Below are 25,728 nucleotides of genomic sequence, written 5' to 3'. Positions count from 1 at the left end.
GCGTGGGTTCTAGTGATTATGTAATTGATTATGTAAGTATGTGGAGATGGCTGGAACACAGGTAAGTAAAAGAGAGTATTTAATAAATGGGTCAGTTGGTAATTGCATCGCACTTCTTCTTCATCTTTTCAATGAGTGAATCTAGGCATACACGTTGTATCTTTCGTTGGTAGGCTTCTGCACGTGTGAGGAAGCGGTTTGCAACTTGAGTCTTCTCGTTTATACTATCCAGACCAGTTCCAAATTCTTTGACGAATATGGTAATGTTCTCAAAGTCCTTGCAGTAGGAGACAAAGTATTCAATCTCTAGATTAATATTTCTAAGTAATATTAGTGAGTCAAGGTACCTAGTGACGATGGCTTTGAATTCATCGAGGCTGATGATGACTGCGATGAGTTTATTGTATGCTGCGATGATGTCTTCGTAGAGTTTTCTACTGCGGCGCATCATGATTAAGGACTGCATGTTTAGAAGGTTTATAAGGTCAAAATCCTGAGATTTTGGGTCGATTGACTGGGATTCAGGGTCTTGGTACTTTTTTCTGAGTTGATTAGCGCTTTTTAGGAGGGCACTTATCATGAACGGTTCATAAGCGACTAAGACACCCTCTAGTTTCTTCTTATCCTCTTTGAAGATGGATATCTGATCATCAAGCACTTCCTCAATTTCAGTAAAACCTAGTTGGATGTTTAGCACAGATACAGCCTTAGGTACGGAATCGAACTCTTGCTTTTCCAGACAGTCTGCGATTAATGCATGAGAACTGGCAAAGAAGTTTTTGATTAGCAGAACCTTGGATTCATCAAGAGGTAACAGTTGATCCTTTTCAAACATTGAAACGAGCTTTAAAATGGTGAGATCTTTAGATGCAGAATGGGTTTGTGTGGCTACTAAATATATGTGTTTATGTCAAGATGTCTATTTCTGATGTCGTTCGGTAGGCTATAAGGCTTACAAGAAAAAGACATTCGAACAGCATTTGCAAGGCAAAACCGTTTTGTTAACTTTATTTAAGGGAGAAGTAGTAGAGAAATATAGAGGTTTTAGTTGGAAACAGATAATGTCCCTGCTCCGTTTCTAAGCAATCTATTTTGTTAGAATACTTTGAAAAATAAGCTAATACACATCCTTAATACAACTATATATATATATATATATATCAGGGGTTCAAATTAATCTTCCTTTGATCTTTTAGCATAATCTTCTCTCATAAGTTTAAGTCTATCATTTGCTCTTTTAATCGCTTGCAATTCAGTTTTTATATCACCTCTCTGGAAGTTATCCAAATCGTAATATGCAGGGGCTAATTCTAACAACCAGTCTGCCCTTATAGAGGTAACCGTTCTAATATAGTTCTGCGTGGTTAAAACAAACTCATTGAAAATGACCCAACTTGCATCTTGACGGAGAGCAGTACTACTAGGATGGATTAGCACGTCTTGATTATCTTTTACGGTGATATAACCCTTACCAGTAGATCTCTTCTTAGCAACCTGCATAAAGAAACCAGCACATAATGCTTTCCTGATATTGATAAAATACTTTGGACTATCAGGAGAAGTTGTATTAAGTTCGAGATTGTACCGTTTCATTAGCCTTTCTAGTTGAGATCGGATGTTATCTGCGGAGGACAAAGACCTGTAATTAAGGTAATGATCCCTACACCATTGATGTATTCCGTATTGGTACGCCTCGTCGGATTTAAAGCTATTGTAAACATTTAATAAGGTAAGGTGATCACCATCTGGATGAGCAAAAATGTTTTTAGCATCATCTGCACGCTTTTTGTCCTTTAAGGGACGAACAAATACAGTTGGTACAGAAAGCATGGCAACAATACTCAAAATTTCTTGTGCACAGTTAAACTCTGTGGACCCGATTAACATGATCGCCAACATTGGGTCCAATGGGAACTGGGAGGCTAACCTACCCAGTGAAGTCAAATTACCTTCATCATCCAAGCATTGTAAATAATTCAACTCTTCCAAAGCCCTCATCATTGTCTCCGGAGCTGGTGGATCCATAAAATCAAAATGAACCAAGTCATCTATGCCTAATTTCTTTAATTCCAAAACGGTTGATGATAGGTTAGAACGTAGAATTTCAGGATATGACTGTTCAATGAGTTCCTTTTTGAAAGCTTCTTCAGGATACAGCCTGAAACACTTACCTGGTCTAGTACGACCGGCACGACCGGCTCTTTGTTGGGCAGAAGCCTTGGATATAGGGGAAACCAGGAGTGATTCGACTCTAATTCTTGGATTATAAACTTTCTGCTTTGAAAATCCTGGGTCTACAACATATACAATACCATCGATTGTTAAAGAAGTTTCAGCAATGTTAGTAGACACAATAACCTTTCTGCCAGGTCTACCATTAACGGACTGTGGAGCTGGATCAAAAATACGTTGTTGTTGATGCGGCGGTAAAGAACCATATAAGGTATATACCTTTAAAGGGCCGCAACCTTGTTCCCTAATTAGTTGGTCCCCTTCTAAGGTTATCTTTTTCGCAGCATCTTCGATCTCTTCTTCACCTGTCAAGAACAATAAAACATCACCTTCAGCTTCCGTAGCATGAATTTGCAGGACTGTACGTATAGCAGAGTCCAAGTAGTCGCCTTGGAATTCTGGAGTATAGTATATCTCAACAGGATGAGTCCTACCAGGAACAGCTAGTAGTGGCGAATTATTGAAGTATTTTTGGAACTTTTCCGCATCTAATGTAGCAGACATAATAATAATCTTTAGGTCTGCTCTCCGTTTAACCACCTCTTTCAACAATCCCATTAATATGTCGGTGGCCAAGGTACGTTCATGTGCTTCATCCAGAATGATGCAAGAGTAACGCTTCAAATCGTGATCCTCCATAGCTTCTCTCAAAAGCATACCATCTGTCATATACTTCAAAATAGTCTTATTCGACGTCTTATTCTCGAATCTAATCGAATAACCAACTTCCTCTCCAAGTTTAACATCCATCTCCTCTGCAACCCTCTGAGCAACAGACATGGCTGCCACCCTCCGTGGCTGCGTACAAGCAACCTGAAAGTTCCTTAAATGTGGCATTTCATCAAACAACACAAATTGAGGAATCTGCGTTGTCTTACCTGAACCCGTTTCACCAACAAACACCATAATCTGATTCTCTTGATAAAGCTTTAAAAACTCGTCTCTCTGCGAATGAACCGGCAAGTTCCTTCTTACCTTTAAAACCTTAAAATAATTGTCAGAATATGACCTGCCTGTAAAGGGATTTACTTTTCCCTGTTCTAACTTTTGAGCTTGTTCAGCTGTAGTTTTATTACGTTCAAGGCCTTTAAATTCACCTGAATCATGATGAACCATTGGCTCATCGAATTCAACAGGATGGAGTGCTGTCAAGGCTTCAGCCACCTCTGCTGCATGCTCCGGAATAGAAGTTTTCACTGAGTCTTGGCGACTATTAGATGACAATTTTCTCTTAGACATTGGTAACTATAGTTATCAATATAAACAACCAGACAATCTAAAGATATCGTTCCCGTTATCAGAGACTTTACTGATTTAAAGGCTTAATGTTGACATAAGGAATAAAAGCTCATCTCAAAAATCTGGAAAATTTTCAAAGTGCGCTTAAGCCGGAAAAGAAAGAAATATAGAAGAAGTCTATCACGTGTGTAAAGTTAGATAGAAAGTTGGATTAGCTAAAGTTTACATGTATATACTACGGGCGTGCCTATCTCCTTCTTGAGCGGATTTACTTCTCCAAAGCCTCTTTTAGCCTCTTCAACTAGTATTTAAACGAGCGTGATTAATATCTTTTTCCGTCCGTTTAATTGAAGTTTGGAAAATTGCAACATCATGATTACTTATATAACATATAAAACGGTTAATCAGTTGCTCAACTATAGGGACGCTGGGGGTTTTTAGTCATTGGTTGATCATCCATGGTTTCTGCTAGATCTCTATATAATACGGCCCGCGTGCTGATGTCAGCTAAGGATGTAGTTGTGGGTTCTCTTAATATCGGTAAAGAATCTTTCATGTCATGGGTATCTTCAAGAGTTGGTGGTCGGAAAACAGTGCTGTCGGATTTGCTACAGAAGGATGAAAGGCAGTGGGAAGCAGCCAAGCGTCTGTCTGCAGATATAAAGAACGCTAGTGGGGCTGGTAAGTCGAATTCCGGGGGGTTGGCAGGCAAGATAGGTGTGAGACAGTACTCCACTGATTCTAGGAAACAACGAGTATGTTATCAATGAAATAGATATTATGAGAGGGAAGAAAAGACAGGGTGAGTAAAGGAGGCTTGTAGTCCTCAAAGCAATATATGATCTAGTATACTAACTAATACACATTTTTAGGATCCAAATGATGGAGATAAATGGTACCAGGAGCAACAAGAGCAGAAACGGAGGCAAAGACAGGAGTTACAAAGTTCTCAAATTCCTAGCACCCGTATTTCTCGGTTGTTCCATTATGGTTCGTTAGCTGCAGGTGTTGGGCTTTCTGTTGCATCTCAGGGTCTCTCTAACCTTGCCCAAGGCCAGAGTCCTAGCATGAAGTCATTGTTGCTATCTGATACTAATATGGATCGTATCGCAAAGAAACTCTCTCAGATGCGGGGAGCTGCATTGAAGATCGGTCAGATGATGTCTTTCCAAGATTCCAGGATACTACCTCCTGAGATGTACCAAATTTTATCCCGTGTTCAAAACAGCGCGCATTATATGCCGCCAAGGCAATTGGATAGGCTGCTGATTCGTGAGCTTGGTAGAGATTGGGAGAGTAAATTCGCTAGTTTTAGTAGGATCCCAATAGCTGCTGCTAGTATTGGACAGGTCCATGAGGCCACTTTGCCGGATGGTACCGAATGCGTGGTCAAAGTGCAATATCCAGGCGTGAGGGATTCGATCGATTCTGATTTGAATAACGTATTGATGCTTTTGACGGCAACTGCGTTCCTTCCAAAGGGCTTGTTTTTAGATAAGACTATTGCCAATGCACGGAAGGAGTTGAAATGGGAATGCGATTATCTCAGAGAAGCGCAAGCATTAAAAGAATTTGGTAAACTTTTGAAAGACGATCCTGTATTTGTGGTACCACGTGTGTTCGATGAGCTTACCACTTCCAATATCCTTACTATGTCTAAGATGACGGGAATTGAGATTATGAAGTTGCCAAAAGAACTTGAAACTCAAGAAATCCGTGACTTCATTTGTGAAAACATCATGAGACTTTGTTTGCAAGAAATTTGCCAATTCAAATACATGCAAACAGATCCAAACTGGGCCAATTTTCTATACAATCACGGCACAGGAAAGATAGAGTTGTTGGACTTTGGTGCGTCTAGATCTTTCCCAGAGAAATTCATTCGCAATTACCGTAAGACTCTCACATATGGGACGCAAAACAACCCAGATGGTGTTCGTAGAATGTCAAAGGAGCTTGGTTATTTGACTGGCTCGGAATCGGAAATTATGGTGGATGCCCATGTTGACAGCGTAATGGCTCTCAGTGAGCCATTTTCCGGAGATCCCAAAATCCCATTCGACTTCTCTAACCAAGATGTTTCAGATAGAGTTCGGGGTAAAATTGGAGTGATGTTGAATGAGAGGTTATGTCCTCCTCCTGAAGAGACGTATTCATTGAACAGAAAGTTCAGCGGAGTGTTCTTGTTGTGCGCTCGGATGAACTCCAAGGTTCACTGCGCAAAACTATTTGAAGAAATCTTTGCATTAAACGAAGACTGACGTTACTGGTGTATATATATTAATAGCCACCGCCTGAATGTATATATATGAAACAGTTTGAAAATGGTTTTTAATAATCCTATTATTATCATTTAACTCTCATTTTTCTTTCCTTATTAATTGTTTTGTTTGATCTTACTTCTATTTCTAAAAGGCTCAAGCGACATTTATGCAATCTTACAAACCCATCTCTTCCAGGTGCCTCTTATTCTTACTTCGGTATCGTTCTTCAACTCAAAGATTTCAGGATCTGAATATTTGAATGCATTGTAAAGAACCCTTAGCTTCTGAGCCCGGTTTGGAATCTCCCGTGTCATAGAAACGACTCTTGGAAACTGTAAAAAGGTCTCGATCTCAACGTATCCATATGTATCCATCTTCTCTCTTAAAAATGAGTCCCTGGGGAGGTTTTCTTCGGAAAAATAGTATAATAGCTGTTTATTGACATCTTCGATTTGCTTTATGATTCTCGCCATTGGCGACACCTCGTAATAGCTAATGATTTTATTCTCACCAATTGGCGTTATTAGACAATTGACGGGCGACATCGATGGATGGAATACCCCGGAATTTTCTGGAGGGGGAATTGACACAGTAAATGGCCCAATTGTAGTTGTAATTGGCTCCCCCTCCTGCGGCGCCACCACTGTCATCGGTGAAAGGTACGGATACAATGACGGTTGGGCCGCTAACCCTTTTGAAGTTGGGGGCAGGGGCGAGCTGTTGATAGGAGTAGCAAGAGTCGACTGACTGCTTTCATGATATTCTAAACTACCTTGGAGACTTGGTGAATCCAGCAAATAATCCGTAGCAGTAGCTGAAATAGAACCACTATGTTTTTTATTTGCTGGCACGACCTGCAAACTGCTTCCAGGGTAGTATGAATCAACAAACTCCATTGTACTCTTTAATCTATCTTTAGAAGAAGATTCGTAAGTGAGATATTCCTTTGTCCGGATTTGATAGGAGGAACCAATAGAAGTTGCTGACATCGTACAGCTAGCTACCATAATTTACCGCTATCCAGCCCAAAACTTACCGAGAAACCCTGAAGGGATACAAAATTAGACCTCAATAGACCATGCAATCACGTTCACACACTATATAATTGTTTTTAACACTATATCGTTTTATATTAATTTTCAGCCCTTCTAAGATTCTCAGATTCTATGAGCATCACTTCATCATTTTTGTGACACAGACGTTGTTGGCGGACACACATTTGAAGCAACTCAAGAGCGCAGAAACAACATATTAGCACAAGAAACGTTTATTAAAACGTAATCAACATATATAGTCCATGTAAATATTGCTCAAAGCCCATACTATACAAACCAAGTCTAGCCATCTTGCTAAAACAGCATAGACTAAATTTAAAAATATCACAAGAATGAAAAAAGAATGAAACGGACAGGAATTGAACCTGCAACCCTTCGATTGCAGTCTCCGGAAATTTCCAGGATCTAACTGGAGTCGAAAGCTCTACCATTGAGCCACCGCTTCATCGTTAAAGATTATCTCAACTCTTTCTATTTGTAAATATATATCTACTGAAATAACATGTGTTTGTCGTACAATCAAAAGAGCATCTTGATAGTCACGATAAGACAAAGAAACAGCGAATCAGAGTTGGTATAAGTGTCAAGATAACCATTGAGCGGTTATCGGCTAGGAATCTGCATAGCAATTAAGTAAGAGAGCTTAAGTAGGACAACAGAAAAGTATATACGGAGACCCAGCTAGCTAGATTATATTAGTAGTTTCCTCTACAGTAGAGGGTAATTAACTAGACTAGACTATATAAGCAGTAACTGATCCTCAAGTAAAACATTAGCCGGCACGTGACGAGATACTCCAGCTAGCACGTGATCTCAAGTTAGTCGCCGGCGATATTTTTATGACGTAAAATGAATAAAAAGCTGGTTTGAGTCAGATCCTTGAGAAGCAGTCAGATAACACCTTTATTATAGTTACATTTCCATCCGAATTGGGGCTCACGTTCATACGTACACTATGTGTTGTTGTGTTAGTATGCGATGGGTTTCGTTTCTTTTTTTGTATAGATAAAAAACCTTTTAATCAAACTATATATAATTAATTTGCTTGAAAGCAAGCTCATCTCAAAAGTAAAGTAAAAGTTTTACAGATATAGTTTAGTTAGACAAGTATATTGACTGTGTGTGGAGGGTTCAAATGTTTGAATCACCTATTATATCGTATAATTCGAAGGATAGGAAGCGTAGGAAGCTCAAGTATAAGTATATTAATTCTTTAAAAAGGAAATATGAGCATCTAGTGGGGACTCAAGGTGGGTCCAAAGGTAGTACTAAAGATACCAGTGGGTTACCAACGCCTGGTAACAGTGCGGCCGAAGCTAGTGATGGAGATGGGAGGGAAGAAGATGAATTATCAAGGCTAAGGAGAAGGAAACGAAGAATAAGACTACAAAGTATTTTAGGTCATGCAGCAGATGAGGATGAAGATGAAGCTGAAGCTGAAGGTGCTGTTGGTTCTGAAGATGATGATGGATACGAAGATGGTTATTTGGATGAAAAGGATCCGGAAAAAATATTTTACTCGAAATATTATGTACCTGAAGAGACGTATGAAGTCTGGACAACATCAATTAATAATAGAATTCCAATTCAGAGAAGGTCGATGAGTTACCATGTATTTAGAACGATTGAAAAATATGCGCATAAAAAAGTAGCAGCTAGTTTGGCATTATCTAGTAAAAAACTAACAGGGTTCTTTGAGGTTATACGGTCAGGGTATGAAACATGTCCGAGGGAGAGAATCACAAATTATCAAAAAGTGCATTTGCATCATCTTGTGGACTTGCTGTATATTAATATTCTGCGAGGAGACTTTGATACAGCATATAGGTGTTTTTCATTGCTGATAAGAATGAATTTTGTCGATTTAAGATCTATGTGGAACCTGGGTTCAAAAATTTTGGAACACTATAACCTTGATGATCAGGAGAGGTTTCTTGAGTGGATGAGTACAGTTTTAACTTCGAATTCTGCATTCCCGCAAAATTCAAAGAATCAATTAGACCCTGTATTTAGGAGTGGGTCTAGGACGCATATTCCTAACTTTGTTTTAAGTTGGCTGTGGTTAGTCCTAGAAAACGCTGTTAAGGAAAGGGTGTTTTCTTCTGGTCATGACATTAATTGGTTGTTGGATAAAATTTCCGAGTTAGTTCTTCGACCTCCTTATATGGATGATGCTGAAGTGTGGTTTATTTATGCTATGTGTTATTTCATCAAGGCGGATAAGTTATCATTACAACTTAAACAGGAAGGTAGCTTAAATGGCTTGAAAGGGTCTCAGCTGGATATTGCTAGAAACCAAGTCATAGAAAACATTCATCATGTGAAAAACCACCTCCGTATTTGTGAAGAAAAGGGTGGGTTTCAATACCCCAAAAGGGTCATTGAAGCCCAATTAGTTGAATTTGAGAAGAGATTGTATCCGGAATCATCTACACATATAAACTACCCGGGGTATGAAACTTTTCCACTCGAAGAGAGTGATACTGAAGATAACCTGGTATCTATTAACTTCCTTCAAGATAGATTTGATGCACAGGTTATCCAAGACTTTAATGTGCAGCAACCTATTGATGAAGACGGTCCATTTGTCGAACAACCAGTCCATTTCGGTATGGGCTCGGACTATAGTGAAAGTGAGTGAAGCCTTCATTGACTCTATTTTGTCATATTGACTTCAAATATTGCGTTTGCATACATACATGTATTTTAGAAATATATGTATATATATACATAAGTGTGTACATCCTTTAAAAACAACAACACAAAAACAATGCTATATGACCTTGAAAAACACGGTCAGTCAGTTTTTATACGTTTCAATAAATCACCAACCGTATTCTCCAATTCAGAAATCCTCCTTTTTAAACGTTCCAGCTCCTCTGTTTGTTCGAGTCGAGAGGTAGGTATTACGGGGAGAGAGTCTATAGTATGCCTTGTATCTAAACCATTCCTAAAGGAGTTAAAGAATCTTAAACCTTGCTGCTGTACCTGCTGCTGCTGCACCTGCTGCTGCTGCACCTGCTGCTGCTGCACCTGCTGCTGCTGCACCTGCTGCTGCTGCACCTGCTGCTGCTTTTCATGCTTTTCTTCTTTTCCCTGTTCTGCAGAGTGTTCCTGTGATTCTTGTTGTTGTAGCTGCTGCCGCTGGCGGTGGTCTTGCAGCCCCAAGTACGGCTGAGCATCGCTCTGCATTTGTACCTGCTGTTTATTTATGATAGGGTTCGGACGTGACGTAAATACAGCTTCCCATTCCTTGTCACTTTGAAATTCCTGTAATTTGAAATACAACTTGCCGTTTGCCTGGTATTGAGTAGGGAAGGAAATCCAGGAGGGTTCATTCTTTTGTTGGTTTGAGTTATTTACTGGTCTTAATTGGTTGTTTGGATCATCACCGTCGTTATTGTTAGTAGCAGAGAAACCACTTTGCTCAGAATTTCTAACCGGATGTGCTGGATCATGTGGGATTTCATTTTCAGAATGCCAAGAAGAACGCCGTTGTTGTTGTTGTTGTTGTTGTTGTTGTTGTTGTTGTTGTTGTTGTTGTTGTTGTTGTTGTTGTAGTTGTTGTTGTTGTTCGCTCTGTGTAGGTACGATACCGTTCGAATTGGCATTTTGACCAGCTCTGGGATTAGAAGAACCAAACACAGGAAACCTACATATTGGACATGTTTGTGCCCTTTGCATCCAACTCTTTAGACAACCAAAATGCAGCATGTGTCCACATGGTAACATCTTGGCTTTCTTGTTATTAACCTTAACATCCTTCGATGGTAACATATCATCCATGCATATAGTGCATGTTATATCAACGCCATCCAAATGTCCCGCGGTAACATCCAATAATTTTTCATGTAGCCTCCTATTATTCTTCCAATAGTTGAATAATAGTACACAACGTTCGCATGTTTCAATACTCTTGATAAAAATATTATAGAACACAACAAACGAGTGTATACCCGATGTTATTAGGAATATGTTTAATAATATCTTGAGAATTTCTAGAACTGTTTCTACAATCTTTTCATAAATGAACTTTTCTTCCAAAATAAACGCTCCATCATCTTCAATATCATTCTCTAGCTCATTATTATCTAATAGTTGATGCTCCTGTACACGTCTGCCCGCTTTGAATAACTCAACAAACTTCAAGCAGTTTAAGAGCACGACCTGCAACCAGTCCAAAAATAAGAGTCCAAAATCAACACCAAGTGACAGGGACAACCTATCTTCTGATGTATTTTGCCCGTTATCGCTGAATAGTAGATAATAGAGATAGCCCTGCTCCGCCTGGTGCTGCCTGTAAAAATACATCATTAACTTAAAGTCCACAACGCCAAGCACAACAATACTCAACATAAATCTAGAGAATAATAAATCCTTCATCGCCATACGAGTACCAATAGGTGGCGCGAACACAAATTCCATCCTATCCCTAACAACCCAATGTAAAACCTGGCACAATACATGAAATGGAATAGCAATAACTCCAATCTTCGAATTTTTACGATCCATAGTAATCAACACAGACAACGAACTCAGAACTGTAAGATGGAGCCTCTCAAATATATGTTCATATTCCAACAACGTTAATCGCCCAAAAAGCATCCGAACTACCAACCAACCCCCTATAAAGTAGTGTACCAGCAAAAAATTTCCCCAAATAATCAAATGCACTCCATAAGTAGCTTTATACATCGCTTGAAGAAACGATAACGATGTACTTGTACAATTGTACAGTGACCATGCCGCAAGCGCATATGTAACTGCAATAAACTGAAGCCGTATAGACCAACTGACCTCTCTCGGCATCATATTACACTGTCACTTCCTATAATCAAATCTCACCCGTTAACTGCAGATATCCTCCCTTTTTATATCCTATCCTAACCTTCACTAACTCTAAAAGAAAGAAACGAGTCCAAAGGTCCTAAAGCTTATCTCCCAACACCTGTTGATGTTCCGGGTTCTTAATTACATTAGAGAACTCTTGCAACTTCTTAACAAAAATATCAAAAAATCAAAATTCACCTAATCCCTCTCCCAACACGTTTCCAACTTATTACACAAATAGATCATAAGGAATTCATTGAAGATAAGCAACTATTGAAGGGTATTGATGAGTGGTATTGCCATTAAATTGGGTACTTTACTAATACGACAAGTCACAAGACCTGTCGCTAATGTACTGAGACTGCAAGCAAAGCAACATGCCGCATTTAAGAATTTGTGTATTAAACTTGCACAGAAAATGCATCGGATGGATGTGGCCCTTAGGAATCGGTTAACGTATAATAATTCCTCAAAGAAGATCCGGCCGTTGAACGACGAACGAGCTGTCGAGAATGGTGCCACGCTTATTAGCGAACTCTTTGTTTTTGGCGTTACAGGGAGCGTTGTTGCATGGGAAACGCTGCGGCAGCGCAACAAAGAGCTGTCTCGTCGGGAGCAGGTGGAACAAGATATAGAAGTGTTGCAAAGCGAGATCGAAGAACTTCGTAAACTTCTGGGTGGTGAGAACAAGAATGTTGAGGTTCCTGGGAAACAATTAGTTGGAAAGACTGCGTCGTGATCTTATCTGATTGTTGTGTTAACGATTAACAATGTTATCGCGCAAGACAAGACGGACTAGGCAAAAAAAGTTAATGATGAACATAATAATAGTAATATGGTCAAGCATCTATACTATTATTGTTGAGAAAAAGTGAATTGAAGGGGCTCAGATGTTTCCAAAAAATTTCCTTGTAAATACCATTGCTGACCTGAAGTCAATCGCATTGTTATTAAACATTCATCATATATATGAAAATTAGTTGTTTTTAGCACTTTCTTAGTAGCAATTAATACAATTTACATATAGGTTATGAGCACACACACAAAGTACACAGGTAACTGGACGTTGAAGTCGATGATAACGAGATTGGAGGATAGAGGTTGTCGGAAAAGAGGAATTGGGGGGGGGGAGGGGGGGGGGTAATATAGTACAAAACAAAACTTGGCGAAAAGAAATAGACCAGGTAGAAAGAGAGGTCCAGGCATGAACAAGACACACAAATAATAGAGAGACCAAAATAAAAAAATAAGGCAAATAACTGCACAAGTCTCCAAACACATAGACATCTGTAGACGCTAATAGGAACAGAAACGGGCTAAGAATTCGAATTCTTGAAACAAAAATAAACAAATGTCAGCATATGGAACACCGTCCTGCGAAAGTTTTCCTTTTTGGGAGGAGAGGGAGGGAAGAAGGGGAGGTTGTTTTCTTTTATTTTTTATTTTTTAATGGGTTGGCTTGGCTATCCTTATCCTTACTTATGGCTCTTCTTCTCCACCTTCAACAACAATGCCTTGTTTATATGCGGTAACACACCTCCAGAAGCAATTGTGGCCCTGATTAAAGAATCTAACTCATCATCACCTCTAATCGCCAATTGTAAATGTCTGGGAGTGATTCTTTTCACCTTCAAATCCTTAGCTGCATTACCAGCTAATTCTAACACCTCCGCCGTCAAATATTCAAGCACTGCAGTCAAATAGATAGCGGCCTTCGACCCAACACGAGTCTTCCCTGCAGCATTCCTCTTCAAATAACGTTTAATCCTACCAACAGGAAACTGCAATCCTGCCCTTGCTGAATGCGATTGAGACCCTAATGACCCACCATCTTTAGCACCCGATTTACCTTTACCACCATGAACTTTTCCTGACATCTTAACTATTAATGAAACTATCCGTAGTTCGTTTTCCTTACGCTTAAATGTTGTTTGTTGTTTACATCAACCATCTGTGCAGTTTGTTGTCTTTTTTTACTTAATATTTATAGCCTTGTGATTCAGCTTCCAAACGTGTCGCTCAACGTTGTTCGTGATACTTGAATTTATGCCGAAGATCAATCTCGAATGATGCAACTGTCCAGGGCCACTGTACTGTGGCCCTGGTATCCCGTGGAAACGTCTAGTGGGTTGCTTCTGATTGCAACGATGCTTTCTGCAGGTGGTGTATCGTTCTGTGGGGGATTTGGATTGACCAAGATTGACATCTGTAGAATGTGGAGTAGTTAGATCCCCTTCTGGTAGCATGTCAGAAAGTCTCCTGATGGCCCAAGAGCGCTTTATATGACATAGAGCGATGTACCAGTGGTTTTGATGTCGCTTAAACGCAGCATCTTCAAGGTGTGTGTGAAGCTGCGAAGGTTTTCTTTTGTATAGTGTTAGTAACCATGCGGCAGAGAGGGGGGAGGGAGGAAGGGAATTATTAATAGTGAGGTATATCTTTTGAAGCTGTATCTAAGAAGAGTGAGGGCACGTGTAAGGTTAAGAAGATCATAAGGAATGTTAATATTCATCCGAATCAATGATCCTAAAGTTGATACGTTAGATATCTAAAACAGGGTTTACAAGGAGTTTTTGAGAAACGACACGTTTTTAGCCGCGAAATTGGAATTTCAGAGTAAAAAATAGAACTTAGTTCATCAGGAGGCTGTTGAGTACCGTGGAAAAAATGCCATCTAATCTCTATCTATACAGATTCACTAAGGAGCATCGACAGGCATCCTGATATGGCTGATATGGCTGATATGTGAGGGAGGGTTTAGTTGAGTAGTCACGTGATGGCCTTGGAAAAGATTTGACGGGAAAGAAGGAGGAAAATCCTTATTTGGTTCCTGAAATTAAAGCGGTCGCGTGACTCTGAATGTGTGATAGGTCAAAAAATGAGATAAGAGTTCACGGTTATTCGGTTTCGTGGTCTAGTCGGTTATGGCATCTGCTTAACACGCAGAACGTCCCCAGTTCGATCCTGGGCGAAATCATTTTTATTTTTAAATCTGGTAGCGCAGACCCGCCTGCAGATACGCGATGAGTTATATACGGCTGACTCTACCATAGGAAGAATAACACATCATTTTCTGACTATATATATACATATATATGTTAATATCCCTTTAATGTCTTTCTTTTCTGTACCATTTGTGAAAGTTAGTCTCTTATCCTAGCATAGCCTTTAGCAATGGTGTTATTCACCCCAACTCTCCTGTTCTCTAATGCATTTAGTAGATCCCTCATTACGATGCCAGGTTCTTCTCTTGCCTCTCTATATTTGATCCCCAAATCGCCTCTTGCAGCAACGGCGGAAGATACTTTGCCTGTATTTTTCAGATCTACTGCATTTGATTTAGAGCTTGATGTGAGCCAACTATATTTTTTCTTACCTCCTGCAATCATCATATTTGCGGTTGCATTAGAAGCCCGATGGAGTGTTTCCCCGCTGTCCAGCTTTGCGTCGACAGTTTCCTTTTCTAAGCCTAATGCTATTCTCCGTTTAACTCTACGTTCCTCTTGTTCTCGTTGTTTTAAGGCCAGGTCTCTTAGTATTCGTGTCATCTCGCTTCTCCTTCCAGAATTTAACTTCACCGCTTTACGCCGATGGCGCGATATGACTATGGAATTTGTGACGATGTCCCTAATATACAGCTCACATGCAGTGGACATTAGACTCAGCAAATCCGAGTTTTTCGAAAAATCTTGGTTAAAGCTCTGGTCTGCTGCTACCTTCTTCATCATACTAGCAATGTGGGCGGGGTGCAGAAATGGAGGATGCGGTGGCAGCTGATTATTGGAGACTTGGGAGTTAGACTTCATGGTCGTAACTGTAGAGTTTAATAGTGCTTCCTCCTCCCTAACATCCACACCAGCAGATAAGAGCGCATCACTTAGTTTGTCAGGATCGCTCTGGCGTTTTGGAGCAGTTGTACTTTGCCCTTGTTTCCTCGCCGCTGTAACATTCACCTTGCTATTCAAAACTGCCTTCTGTACCTTTTGCGGAGATTTCTTCACATTGCTATTGGTGTTGTTACCATTACCACTACCATTACTATTACTTGAACCTGCCCCAGATGCTGTAGGTAAAGCCAAAGTCGTGCTCGGCAAGCTGGTCTCTGGAAGCTCTACCCCATTATTGCTGTGTCCAGTACTGTCATCTTCCTCCTGGCTAACAAAGTTATCAAACGGCGTAGGTAGCTCGTTAGAAAAATCTGAACCAGTTGGATCTACGTCATCAGCCTCATTACCAAACTTGAAAGGTGTAGCAGAACCTTCCTCAGATTTAGCCTTTTTGTTACTATGCCCATTTTCATCACCACGGGCTCCCTTTGGTGAGTTCCCCATTACAACCTACAATTATATCTATGAATAACACCAAAGTATACCTTCACGAGCACTATAATACTCTATATACGCCCCTTGACCCTAATTTGCCACTTGGTTTGCTTGTTTATTCGACACCAATTTACTGCTCTTTTCTTTAAATTCCACGGAAAGCCTTATTTTACTAATTTTCAAAAAGGCTTCAAAGGAAAGCCGGGTAACATGATTTGAGACCCGCTAACAAAATTTTCACTCATCGCCAGGACCTTTCTATTGAAAAATTGGAGCCAAGAGATGAGCATCTCAACCATTGTATAGACGGGATAGCTTTGGTCTATAGACTCTAAGAAGGTGTTTTGGAGGCTTTTGGATATCAGGTTATAATGTCGACTAAACTAGTGACGTTTCAAGGAGCGTTAAATTTTAGGCATCGAATAGTGATGGCTACATTGTCTGGTAAGGCCATCAAGATTGAGAAAATCCGCTCAGATGATTTGAATCCAGGTTTAAAGGATTATGAAGTTTCATTTTTACGATTGATTGATGGAGTCACTAATGGGAGTGTGGTCGAGATATCATATACAGGTACGACGGTTATTTACAAACCAGGTATTATTGTTGGCGGGTCTTATACGCATAACTGCCCGAATAGTAAGCCTGTTGGGTACTTTGTGGAACCATTGTTGTACCTTGCTCCATTTTCCAAGAAGAAGTTTTCTATAGTATTTCGTGGTATGACGTCGTCTCATGGTGATGCTGGTGTCGAGACTATTAAATGGGGGCTTATGCCAGTGATGGAGAAGTTTGGTGTCAGGGAGTGTGCGCTACACACACTGAAGAGAGGATCACCTCCCATAGGAGGAGGCGAAGTACATTTAGTTGTAGATTCATTGATAGCGCAGCCGATTACGATGCATGCATTAGAAAAGCCTGTCATATCGGCAATTACCGGGGTTGCATATTCGACTAGGGTCAGTCCTTCGATGGTGAACCGGATGATAGATGCTGCAAAAAGTGTATTGAAGAAAGTGCCATGTGAGGTAAATATAACTGCAGATGTGTGGAGGGGTGAAAATTCTGGTAAAAGTCCAGGTTGGGGTTTAACTTTGGTTGGTGAGACTAAGAAAGGTTGGAGATATTCTGCGGAAGCGATTGGCGATGGTGGTGACGTTCCTGAAGATATTGGGACGAAAGTTGCATATGAGTTACTCGAAGAGATAAGTAAGTGTGGCGTTGTGGATAGAAATCAGTTACCATTGGCACTCGTATACATGGTTATTGGGAAGGAAGATATTGGTAGACTCAGAATATCAAAAGATCAAATTGATGAAAGATTCATAAGGCTTATGAGGGATATTAAACAGATATTTGGTACAGAAGCTCACCTCAAATCTGTTGACGAGGTAGATAGCGACGATATGATCGTTACCATAAAGGGTATAGGTTTCACAAACACTAGTAAGAAAATCGCCTAGGCCACGAGCACACACACACACACACACACAAATATATATACATAAATATATGAGCACATATTTATATATTTATTTATATATATATAATAATGCACAGAGTTGTACTTGGTAAATTATAAAAACCGAATAAGAGAGAAAATAAGAAACATGTAAACAGATAAGAATAATAGTGAGATTTTTAAAAAGATGTAAAAAGTATTGTCAGTTCCTACTCAGTGGCATATCTTCTAAATTCGTGTACAACTTCTCCCAGCATTCAGAATTCTCATTACTAAACCCAACGTGCATCCTAGCCCACTCTTGAAATATATGTGTCACAAAAAATTGTGTTTCTTGAAAGATAGTAAACTCTTCTAAAATACCTTTTCTGATTAGCCACGACCTATTCACCTGTTCTGCAATGGTTCTTTTATCTCTTTGAACTATCTGCTTAATCCTTTCATATTCAGCGCCCTTTACATCTGGCTTGTTACTCAAGGTTTGTAACTTCTCCATATTAATTTCTAATTTTCTTTGTAGTTGGGGGATATTATTGCCTGCCATTATCTTATAGCGTTCAAACACGCCCCTTAAGGAGATGATTATATCGATGAACGTCTTAAACTTGACAGATAACCGCTCATCAACTTCATTCAACTCTTTCTTTGAAATATCCGCCAACTGATTCAAATGGTTTGAGATTATCTTGATATGCGAATTGACGCCCTGGATACTGCTTTCATCCAAGGGATATAATGCATCAGTGCTGGCAGCGAACTCTTCCATTACAGATCCCAATAATCTGCGTTCGTCGGAAATTTGTTTCATTCTTCTTTCGTACCGATCAACCAAAACTGATATCTTTATCCATGACTCCAGCAATGCATCAATCTTCACATCAGCTTCATTCCACTGATTACCTAATTCCTTTTGCCACATATTTATGAACGCTTTGTCGATCTTTTGATCAGTAAACTCTTCGGTGGTGTCGTAGTTCGCCTGCTTCCTCCAACTGCCCAAATCCGTGGGCACCGTCAAAAAGGTCAATACCAAATCGTCAAAACTCAAGACTGGATGTTTCATAACGAGATTAATAAACCGACTCAATCCTTTCCTTCTCCTCACTAGAAATATAGGGTCCGCATTCTGAGCCCCAATCTTCTTAGGAGGCAACTCAGGAATCATTCTAAATGGATATTTTTTCAATAAAACCTCTTGTAACCAATTGAAGTCAGAGTACCTTCGAATTACTGTACGATTCGAAGATGGTGTAGTGTTTGGAAGAGCAATCAGATGTTTCACCAAATAATTAGTGTGCTTAAAAAGCAGCCCCTCGCGCTCCAGAATCTCCTCAACAACAACAATATCACTAGATAAAGGGTTGTAAGTCTTCCTCAGATTATCAATCCAGTTAGATAACTCCTCACTCCTTGCCTCTTGCAGTATCCCCTCACCCGCCCCACTAGGTACATCGATTTTATCAAGTACCGACACATTCATTGCTTTACCTACTTCTGTGGGCGGACCCCAAACTTGCTGCTCTAACCCACTGCTATCTGTCTCATATAAATTACGATCACGATAATTATTACGTATAGTCTCCTTAACCTCTGCAGAAAGAGAAGAATCAATCAACGTTATGGATGAAACCGCATCAACCCGTCGCCCTGGAACTGCTATTTGGCCCGATGAATCATCAGAAACTCTATTCATATTGGCCCACGCATCATTAGGTGATCCTATTGTTTCAAGCCCCTTCCACGGGTCTTCATTGCTAAAATTCATATCGCTTTTAATGACTTGTGTCTTCACCTTGTGGACCTCTCCCTATTGTGACTTTTGATCTCACAAACTCCATCAAAATATCGTTTCTAGCTAAGACCGCGGAAAGGTCGTGGCTGGCTTCCTCCTAAGGTATCCTTTTAGAGAAGCATGGCTATATACGAACAAAAATAGCCCATCAAAGGTCTAACACCTGTGGATAGGGGTAGTGCGTTCAATTGAATATCCAGTGTTGGTTTACGGCGAATGAGTCCCAAGTATTAACAAGGATATATATATATATATATATATATATATGTGTGTGTGTGTGTGCGGGCTCATTTCACACAGTTTATGTAATCTACACATATTTAATGTATTAGTAGCTGCTCCAGCGCTGCCCCAGCTCTTTTTCTAGCTTCATTCACGCCGGTAGTCAATGACTAGTTCTCCTCGTCGTCCTCGTCGTCCTCTTCATATTCATTAAAGTCAAGATTTATCCAACTGGGCCATGCAGCCTCCTTACGTAGCATATTCTTGAATATGTCCGACAAAAACTGTTCTAATTTACCTACACTCCTCAGTATAGTGCCTTCACCTACATCCTGCTGGCCGATCTCAGTCTGAATCTTCATGCTCCTGATCAAAGATATTCTGTCTAAAGACTTGGAGCCTAAAAAGGTGGGCCCGGTGGTATCCAATATAGTCTCCGCATCGTCCAGAATTGGATCACTAACATCACATAGAAAGCTTATAAACAGTTGATTTTGAAGATATGATATCAGACATAGAGAATGAAGACCAATATCGCTTATGGTCAGTTTTACAGGTAGTCGCATGAAATTTGGGCTGGGATAGTTGAGCACTAGTTCAGCGCTGATTTCTATCAACATGTCTCCCTTGTAATCTACCTCAACTAAGAACTGCAGGTCGCTCTTCCGATCCCCAATTGAGCCCGTTTCCGCTGCTACAGCCTCGTAGAATTCATGGAGAGGATCATCTATCTTTTTTAGAATGATGTTTGGCGGCAGTTCACCCAATTTAAACTTTGTCATCTGAATATTGTTCACATAACTGGGTAGGACTATCGATTCTAGGTACGAATTCAAGAAATCCTTGATGTTTTGATTAACCTTAGGGTCTTCATTTACCTTATTCCAGTTAATGTCAAAAGACATCCGAGAGTGTTAATAGATATCAACTGAATTTTGAGCTCTCGTATGACACACACTTTGTTCTGCTCTGAGTGGTGTGCGTTCGAGGAAAGGGCTTTTTAATTAAAAATTTATAGTACTTGTTAGTAAAGTTAGGTCTTTCGTTTGATTGTATATTACAACATAACAAGTTGAACTGTTTCCAGGAAAACAGCCAGTGGGCAGCTGGAAGTTAGTATAGAGTTCCAGAGACTTGTATACCTCAAAACTAAAGGCCTGTTGAATATGCCATCGACTGTTATATTAGGTAGAATACCTCTGCGATGCTTTACTACGCCTCAACACCCCGTCATCAACTCAAGAAGAGCGTTTTTTGGAATAACCTCTGGCAGCAGCAGTAGTGAGACCAAGACTCAAAAGTTTACGTTAAAGAGAACGTTTAATGCACCTGCTGCTATTGTTTATGGTGCTGTTTCTGAAGTGTCGTTATATGAACATTTTGTTCCGTACTGTACAGGATCATTTGTCAATCGCAGAAATCCAGTAGATAACAAGCCTAGTGAAGCAGGTTTACGAGTTGGGTTCCAAAACTTTGACGAAACGTTTCTATGCAAGATACAATGTATTGATAGACAAGATGATGTGAAAATTGTGATTGCTGAATCTGCCGCTCATGATTTATTTCATATTTTATCGACTAAATGGCTCATTCTGCCTCATACGAACAGACCTGATGTGACAGAAGTTGAGTTGGTTCTATCTTTCCGGTTTCGTTCAAAAATCTATGATAGATTGTCCTCGATCTTTGCAAAAAGTGTCTCAGAATTGGTTATGAATGCTTTCGAGTCAAGGATTTTCCAGTTGAGAAGGAAGGAGTCGAAAATGAAATGGCATAACAGGTTGTAGTTCATGCCCGTTAGGATTCCAGAAGATTTGACGGACGAAGGGAAGTACTTAGCACATTATGAGCTCTGATATATGAGGACTAATCCAGCATCAGGACCGTTTTTGTTGTTGTCGTCTTTTTATTATATCAAATCCTAACTAAAATAGTTTTTTATTTACTAATGTAAAAGAAAGGAGAAAACTAACACAAAGATTAATTGAACTGAAATGAACTAACATCATTGCGAGGGTTTGCTTTGTAGTTCTGTTATTATACGCTTCCAAAAAAATAAAATATAAAATGTCCCATTGCAGTTTGATCCAAACGTCTGTGTATATTCAAATTGCATTTTGTTTCTTTTGTATATATATATTTATTATACCCTCTTCTGTTGCCCCCTCTTGCGTCCCAGAAGCCACCAAACCGCTACAGCAGCTGTAAACCCAAATAAAAACTTCTTATCTCTGGAATTCAATTCTGAAGATTCCCGTTCCTCTGAATTGTTCTTGTTGGATTCTTCAGCTTCATCATTTAGGATCTCAATTTTATTGATCGCTGCTATGGGCGACTCGATACGCAGATCATCATTTGCAGTTAACACCGTCCCCTCCTGCTCAAACTCAGAAACAGCACCAGCACCATTATACTTACCTATCCCATTTTGGAACTTCGCTGCTGTACTTTCAGCTGCTTCTTTACTTAAAAAGGGTACCTGGATCATACGATCCAACCTCTTTCGTTCTGACATCGCCTCAGTAGCTGCAATGTCAGGTATCTTCACCTTATCCACTGGCCTGGTGGTATTTATATGGGATTGCGTTGCTCTAGCTGCGGAACTCATCTTTCTCTTATATTCAGTATTGGCCTTCTTCATAAGGCTGTCCAGTAACGACGATTGCCGTTCCGACTCAAAAGCCATAATCCTCTCAACCAGTTCCGACTTCTTACCGGATACTTTCAACCCCCTAGACCTGCATTCATTTCTTAAACTTTTCAAACTCATCACCGTAAAAGCGGCATATTTCTTATTGTTGGAAATCAGTGAAGTGTGTTCCTTCTTAGGTGTATTATGCACCGTTCTAACTGAAAAGTTAGATGCCGATGAGCCTAAACTCGAACATGCATTTTCATGCAACAGTGTAATAGGAAGAGGTGGTGCCTTAACCAACGGATTCGCTGCTTCTGCTAGGCATCTGAACGATGGTAAGGACTTCACTTTTCTTAGCGACATTGTTATAGCTAATATATTCTTGGTTCACACGCAGACTCTTTTAAGTGAGAACAAATGCCAAATCAAAAGAGAGAAAGTGATCAAACTTTAGTTCCAGCTTTTATTTTTGTATTTCCATCTCTTTTGTTGTCAGTTTACCTAATAAGGCCACTTTATTGTATTTTACGTCTCGGACGCTATTATGCAGTACCGACCCCTGCGTACAATAATATTACAGTGTACTTTAGGGACTAGTATGTAAATCAGGCTCCTCTTGACAAATGTAAAAAGCTACCAAGCCGGTACAATACTATCTGCAGTATCTTCTGTCTTCGAGGAATTGTCCAGGGGACACACAACCTATCTTTCATCCTCCCTTTTCTTTTAAATATTTTTAAATATAATACGGTGTCAGGGCCTTCTGGGACAGTAAATTATATATTCCATCTATCTTACCGTATACCCCCACCATAAGAAGGCATACGACTATCTGGTTCGCAGTGCAGTTACAAAAGGAAGCAAAGGGGGGTTTATTTCTTATACGCCACGTTGCTGTATGCTATGTATGGATAAAATTAATTACATGCGTACACATATGTATATATTAATATATATATAAATAATAATGCTGCCCGTCTTCCCCAGTCCTTTTTTTAATAATTCATTTGGGTTTCATCTTCGACCTGGCAACAGAATATATGTCAATTAAGTTCTTTATAGGCTGCGCTAAGTCGCATTCTGCTTAACAAAACTCCAGTTACCAGCTCAATATTGACGAGAAGCTTCTTGACATGCCTTCAACTGCTGCAAGTAATAATCGCAGATTTGGAAGTTTCCGTTATTGTCCTCCAAACAACGTGTGAAGTTACGAGCATCGACATCACAGTGCTTACCTTGCTCCTGGAAAGTCTGCTGAGTAGGAACAGCAGATGCCATTTGTTGTGGTTGAGCCTCAGCTGGCGCAGAACTGCTGCCAGAACCTGAAAATAAACCTGTGAGGCCAGCACCAATGGTATGACCAACAGCGGAACCGACAGCAACACCGGCAGCAGTGGAGGCCATTTGAGCAAATAGACCTGGTTGTTGGGGCTGCGCAGCTTGTGCAGGTGGGTTGGAATAAGCTGAGTTTACTGGAGGAGCTGGAGCATGGCGGGCGGGAGCAGCAACGGTAGAAGCAGAACGTGATTGGACTGGAGCTGCTCTTCTAGCTGAACCTCTTGAACGAGCCATCTTTTTATTTTAAAAATTAATTGGGTGATCCTAAAACGCAGTATTTTGGAACTAATTATTAACCCTAAATATATAGTGCTTAAACACTGACAAGTAGGAAAAGTTAGAGGGTTAGCAGAAGAGTGAGGTTTATAGGATCTAATATAAAATTAGAGGAAAATTTTTGTATATGCGCATCCGCATCCGACTTCCAAAATCTAGAAGTGACAGTAGTATCAATCCACACACCACACCATTAGATGATGATTAAGAAATATCCACAATCCTAATGAAATGTTAGTGAAGAATATGCTAGAAAGTGGAACGTTTTGCATGTATGTGTATATAATAGAACTGAGTTTTACTGGAGTTGTTTGGTGACGATGTTCCAAGTTTTGAATGGATGTAAAAGAGGCATTTTTACACAAAATTAGTAGTGAATATTTGAAACAAGTGTCATAAATTGTAGAAATCCAATATTTTATTTTAAGCTGGTATCCAACATGTTATCCAGGTAAGCACTTGGTGGTATATAAGTATCTTTAAATGGATTTAAGTTAGATTTTCCACGTGTGAGCTGCCATGTGGGCTGCCGTGTGGGCTGTCTTACTAGTAACTCGCACGAACTCTTGGGCACGATTACTAATGGATATGGTTCAAGAAAAGAACCTGAAAAGGAAAGGGTGGAACTTCCGATAGAGTATCTTCTTTGTTGTTGCAGTAAATCGGTGGGCGAGACGTACATTGAGGCAGTGCTATCTCGCGCAGAGGAGTATCTCTGAATACTGGCGTCTTTGTAGACGCTTGTAGACATCGAATTATTGAGAGTGGTAAAAGAATTTAGAGAATTCATACTACCTGGGCTTTTTTTAATACCGTATTTCGTCATTTTAGAGTTACCTAGTTTCTCAGAAAGATCTTTTATCGATGCAGTACCTGAGTAGCTTGCCTCATCATCATAATTTTGATTTGGGTATATTACATTCGAAATAAATTGTTCTTGTCGGATGCTGAGCCGTGAGCGAAGGACAGAAGCTAACCAGCTAGCCAAATACACCGCTACAACCAACGCAAAAACCATACCGATTGCCATAAATAAAAATCCAGAAGGAATAATAGTATCCTTGGTATGTTTGTTGCGATAAGAGGTTAATACTTGAGGCGTAAATCGTGGGAGGTTGCCAGGCGACTCAGAAGTTGCAACATTTGGCACAATTGCAGTCCCGCTCTCATCGGGAACTACCACAGCAGTATTTGTATTCTGACCCAATGTGATAACAGGTAATGCCCGCTTGGATTTAGGACGTGGGGTCGTATTAATTAGGGGCATCACAGATGCACAACTTGAAATGCTTATATCAACAATCATCGAAGGAAAAGTAATAAGGGAGCTGATGTATGGTATAAATATTGCATGTGTCCACCCTAATAAATTTAGGCTTAGCAGCAGATTCAGCTTTAGACTTGAAAGTTTCATCAATATACTTTAACCAATATAAAATAACCTGAGTGGTGTGAAACAGCTTTCGAAGATACAAGTCCAATGCTTCTAGGACATTATCATTATTCCAAAAAACAAAGCTAGGCATATATATTCAAAATATGGTTCTTACAAGCGCAATTTTATTCTAGTGCCGCTCAGTTTCTCTATTACGACCAACGTATTCATTTAATCCTTTGTTTTCTAGATTACGGTATTCCGCTTACTGTCACTACCACTATAATTGAAACTCAGTAATATGCGGCGACGGCCCAATGTTCTTTCGTTTTTTTGCTTGTTTAGAGTAATCAAAGGTTCTAATCTATCCAGAAGGCCTTACTCCTGTAGCGATGATGCAAAATTGATGTCAATTGCAATTAGCTATCTTCCATATCCCAGTTATATAGCGCTGACACCACCGATGAAACGCTTTTTTGCGTTGTGCTCTAACATAACGATTTGATCCCCAAGCAAAGACAAACTGAAGTGATTTAAGTATAGTTATCCAAGACGAACATACGAATATTACAGATGTTTAATGGATAGGAATGAAGAGATAAAAGAAGAGAGCCATAACGGCATTTTTCTGTGTTTTTGTTTTTTTTGGTTACGAGAGGACTGCATTAGAATACAAACCTTCGTAT

At 39.8% G+C, this 25,728-nt stretch overlaps 16 protein-coding genes and 2 non-coding genes across 18 annotated transcripts, besides 1 other annotated feature; 6 read left to right on the top strand and 12 right to left on the bottom strand.

Annotated features, from left to right (window-relative positions):
* Window positions 1-91: 91 nt before the first annotated feature.
* Ecym_3054 (uncharacterized protein) lies at window positions 92-835 on the bottom strand (the record flags this gene model as incomplete). The annotated part of the gene is made up of 1 exon (XM_003645335.1): window positions 92-835. One exon carries the CDS (start codon window positions 833-835, stop codon window positions 92-94), a length of 744 nt encoding a protein of 247 aa, XP_003645383.1.
* A 338-nt stretch (window positions 836-1,173) lies between these two features.
* Window positions 1,174-3,471, bottom strand: PRP43 (DEAH-box ATP-dependent RNA helicase PRP43; the record flags this gene model as incomplete). Its single annotated transcript, XM_003645334.1, has 1 exon — window positions 1,174-3,471. The coding sequence occupies one exon, from the start codon at window positions 3,469-3,471 to the stop codon at window positions 1,174-1,176; it is 2,298 nt and encodes a 765-aa protein (XP_003645382.1).
* A 458-nt stretch (window positions 3,472-3,929) lies between these two features.
* Window positions 3,930-5,732, top strand: COQ8 (protein kinase COQ8; the record flags this gene model as incomplete). The annotated part of the gene is made up of 2 exons (XM_003645333.1): window positions 3,930-4,226; window positions 4,344-5,732. 2 exons carry the CDS (start codon window positions 3,930-3,932, stop codon window positions 5,730-5,732), a joined length of 1,686 nt encoding a protein of 561 aa, XP_003645381.1.
* A 167-nt stretch (window positions 5,733-5,899) lies between these two features.
* On the bottom strand, window positions 5,900-6,742 carry Ecym_3051 (La RNA-binding domain-containing protein; the record flags this gene model as incomplete). Its single annotated transcript, XM_003645332.1, has 1 exon — window positions 5,900-6,742. The coding sequence occupies one exon, from the start codon at window positions 6,740-6,742 to the stop codon at window positions 5,900-5,902; it is 843 nt and encodes a 280-aa protein (XP_003645380.1).
* A 392-nt stretch (window positions 6,743-7,134) lies between these two features.
* Ecym_3050 lies at window positions 7,135-7,235 on the bottom strand. The gene is made up of 2 exons: window positions 7,200-7,235; window positions 7,135-7,170 (listed from the first exon to the last, which is right to left on the bottom strand). It is a non-coding gene; the product is annotated as a tRNA-Trp (tRNA).
* Window positions 7,236-7,348: 113 nt separating this feature from the next.
* Window positions 7,349-7,601: a sequence feature (soloLTR fragment).
* Window positions 7,602-7,925: 324 nt separating this feature from the next.
* RRN11 (Rrn11p) lies at window positions 7,926-9,431 on the top strand (the record flags this gene model as incomplete). Its single annotated transcript, XM_003645331.1, has 1 exon — window positions 7,926-9,431. One exon carries the CDS (start codon window positions 7,926-7,928, stop codon window positions 9,429-9,431), a length of 1,506 nt encoding a protein of 501 aa, XP_003645379.1.
* A 155-nt stretch (window positions 9,432-9,586) lies between these two features.
* HRD1 (E3 ubiquitin-protein ligase HRD1) lies at window positions 9,587-11,599 on the bottom strand (the record flags this gene model as incomplete). Its single annotated transcript, XM_003645330.1, has 1 exon — window positions 9,587-11,599. The coding sequence occupies one exon, from the start codon at window positions 11,597-11,599 to the stop codon at window positions 9,587-9,589; it is 2,013 nt and encodes a 670-aa protein (XP_003645378.1).
* A 307-nt stretch (window positions 11,600-11,906) lies between these two features.
* Window positions 11,907-12,359, top strand: Ecym_3047 (OPA3 family protein; the record flags this gene model as incomplete). The annotated part of the gene is made up of 1 exon (XM_003645329.1): window positions 11,907-12,359. One exon carries the CDS (start codon window positions 11,907-11,909, stop codon window positions 12,357-12,359), a length of 453 nt encoding a protein of 150 aa, XP_003645377.1.
* Window positions 12,360-13,095: 736 nt separating this feature from the next.
* Window positions 13,096-13,497, bottom strand: HTZ1 (histone H2AZ; the record flags this gene model as incomplete). Its single annotated transcript, XM_003645328.1, has 1 exon — window positions 13,096-13,497. The coding sequence occupies one exon, from the start codon at window positions 13,495-13,497 to the stop codon at window positions 13,096-13,098; it is 402 nt and encodes a 133-aa protein (XP_003645376.1).
* A 1,026-nt stretch (window positions 13,498-14,523) lies between these two features.
* Ecym_3045 lies at window positions 14,524-14,597 on the top strand. Its single transcript has one exon. It is a non-coding gene; the product is annotated as a tRNA-Val (tRNA).
* Window positions 14,598-14,763: 166 nt separating this feature from the next.
* TAF4 (Taf4p) lies at window positions 14,764-15,951 on the bottom strand (the record flags this gene model as incomplete). The annotated part of the gene is made up of 1 exon (XM_003645327.1): window positions 14,764-15,951. The coding sequence occupies one exon, from the start codon at window positions 15,949-15,951 to the stop codon at window positions 14,764-14,766; it is 1,188 nt and encodes a 395-aa protein (XP_003645375.1).
* A 362-nt stretch (window positions 15,952-16,313) lies between these two features.
* On the top strand, window positions 16,314-17,405 carry RCL1 (rRNA-processing endoribonuclease; the record flags this gene model as incomplete). Its single annotated transcript, XM_003645326.1, has 1 exon — window positions 16,314-17,405. One exon carries the CDS (start codon window positions 16,314-16,316, stop codon window positions 17,403-17,405), a length of 1,092 nt encoding a protein of 363 aa, XP_003645374.1.
* A 201-nt stretch (window positions 17,406-17,606) lies between these two features.
* Window positions 17,607-19,169, bottom strand: MVP1 (Mvp1p; the record flags this gene model as incomplete). Its single annotated transcript, XM_003645325.1, has 1 exon — window positions 17,607-19,169. One exon carries the CDS (start codon window positions 19,167-19,169, stop codon window positions 17,607-17,609), a length of 1,563 nt encoding a protein of 520 aa, XP_003645373.1.
* Window positions 19,170-19,588: 419 nt separating this feature from the next.
* On the bottom strand, window positions 19,589-20,323 carry MDM12 (ERMES complex subunit MDM12; the record flags this gene model as incomplete). Its single annotated transcript, XM_003645324.1, has 1 exon — window positions 19,589-20,323. The coding sequence occupies one exon, from the start codon at window positions 20,321-20,323 to the stop codon at window positions 19,589-19,591; it is 735 nt and encodes a 244-aa protein (XP_003645372.1).
* A 261-nt stretch (window positions 20,324-20,584) lies between these two features.
* COQ10 (ubiquinone-binding protein COQ10) lies at window positions 20,585-21,205 on the top strand (the record flags this gene model as incomplete). The annotated part of the gene is made up of 1 exon (XM_003645323.1): window positions 20,585-21,205. One exon carries the CDS (start codon window positions 20,585-20,587, stop codon window positions 21,203-21,205), a length of 621 nt encoding a protein of 206 aa, XP_003645371.1.
* A 356-nt stretch (window positions 21,206-21,561) lies between these two features.
* On the bottom strand, window positions 21,562-22,416 carry AIM34 (Aim34p; the record flags this gene model as incomplete). The annotated part of the gene is made up of 1 exon (XM_003645322.1): window positions 21,562-22,416. One exon carries the CDS (start codon window positions 22,414-22,416, stop codon window positions 21,562-21,564), a length of 855 nt encoding a protein of 284 aa, XP_003645370.1.
* A 744-nt stretch (window positions 22,417-23,160) lies between these two features.
* Window positions 23,161-23,625, bottom strand: MIX17 (Mix17p; the record flags this gene model as incomplete). Its single annotated transcript, XM_003645321.1, has 1 exon — window positions 23,161-23,625. One exon carries the CDS (start codon window positions 23,623-23,625, stop codon window positions 23,161-23,163), a length of 465 nt encoding a protein of 154 aa, XP_003645369.1.
* A 460-nt stretch (window positions 23,626-24,085) lies between these two features.
* Window positions 24,086-25,081, bottom strand: CSI2 (Csi2p; the record flags this gene model as incomplete). Its single annotated transcript, XM_003645320.1, has 1 exon — window positions 24,086-25,081. One exon carries the CDS (start codon window positions 25,079-25,081, stop codon window positions 24,086-24,088), a length of 996 nt encoding a protein of 331 aa, XP_003645368.1.
* Between the last annotated feature and the right edge of the window lie 647 nt (window positions 25,082-25,728).

This window comes from Eremothecium cymbalariae, chromosome 3, assembly GCF_000235365.1.
Source record: "Eremothecium cymbalariae DBVPG#7215 chromosome 3, complete sequence".
NCBI lineage: Eukaryota > Fungi > Ascomycota > Saccharomycetes > Saccharomycetales > Saccharomycetaceae > Eremothecium > Eremothecium cymbalariae.
Note: the sequence above shows the minus strand (reverse complement) of the source record. Positions and strands in the feature narration are given on the sequence as shown.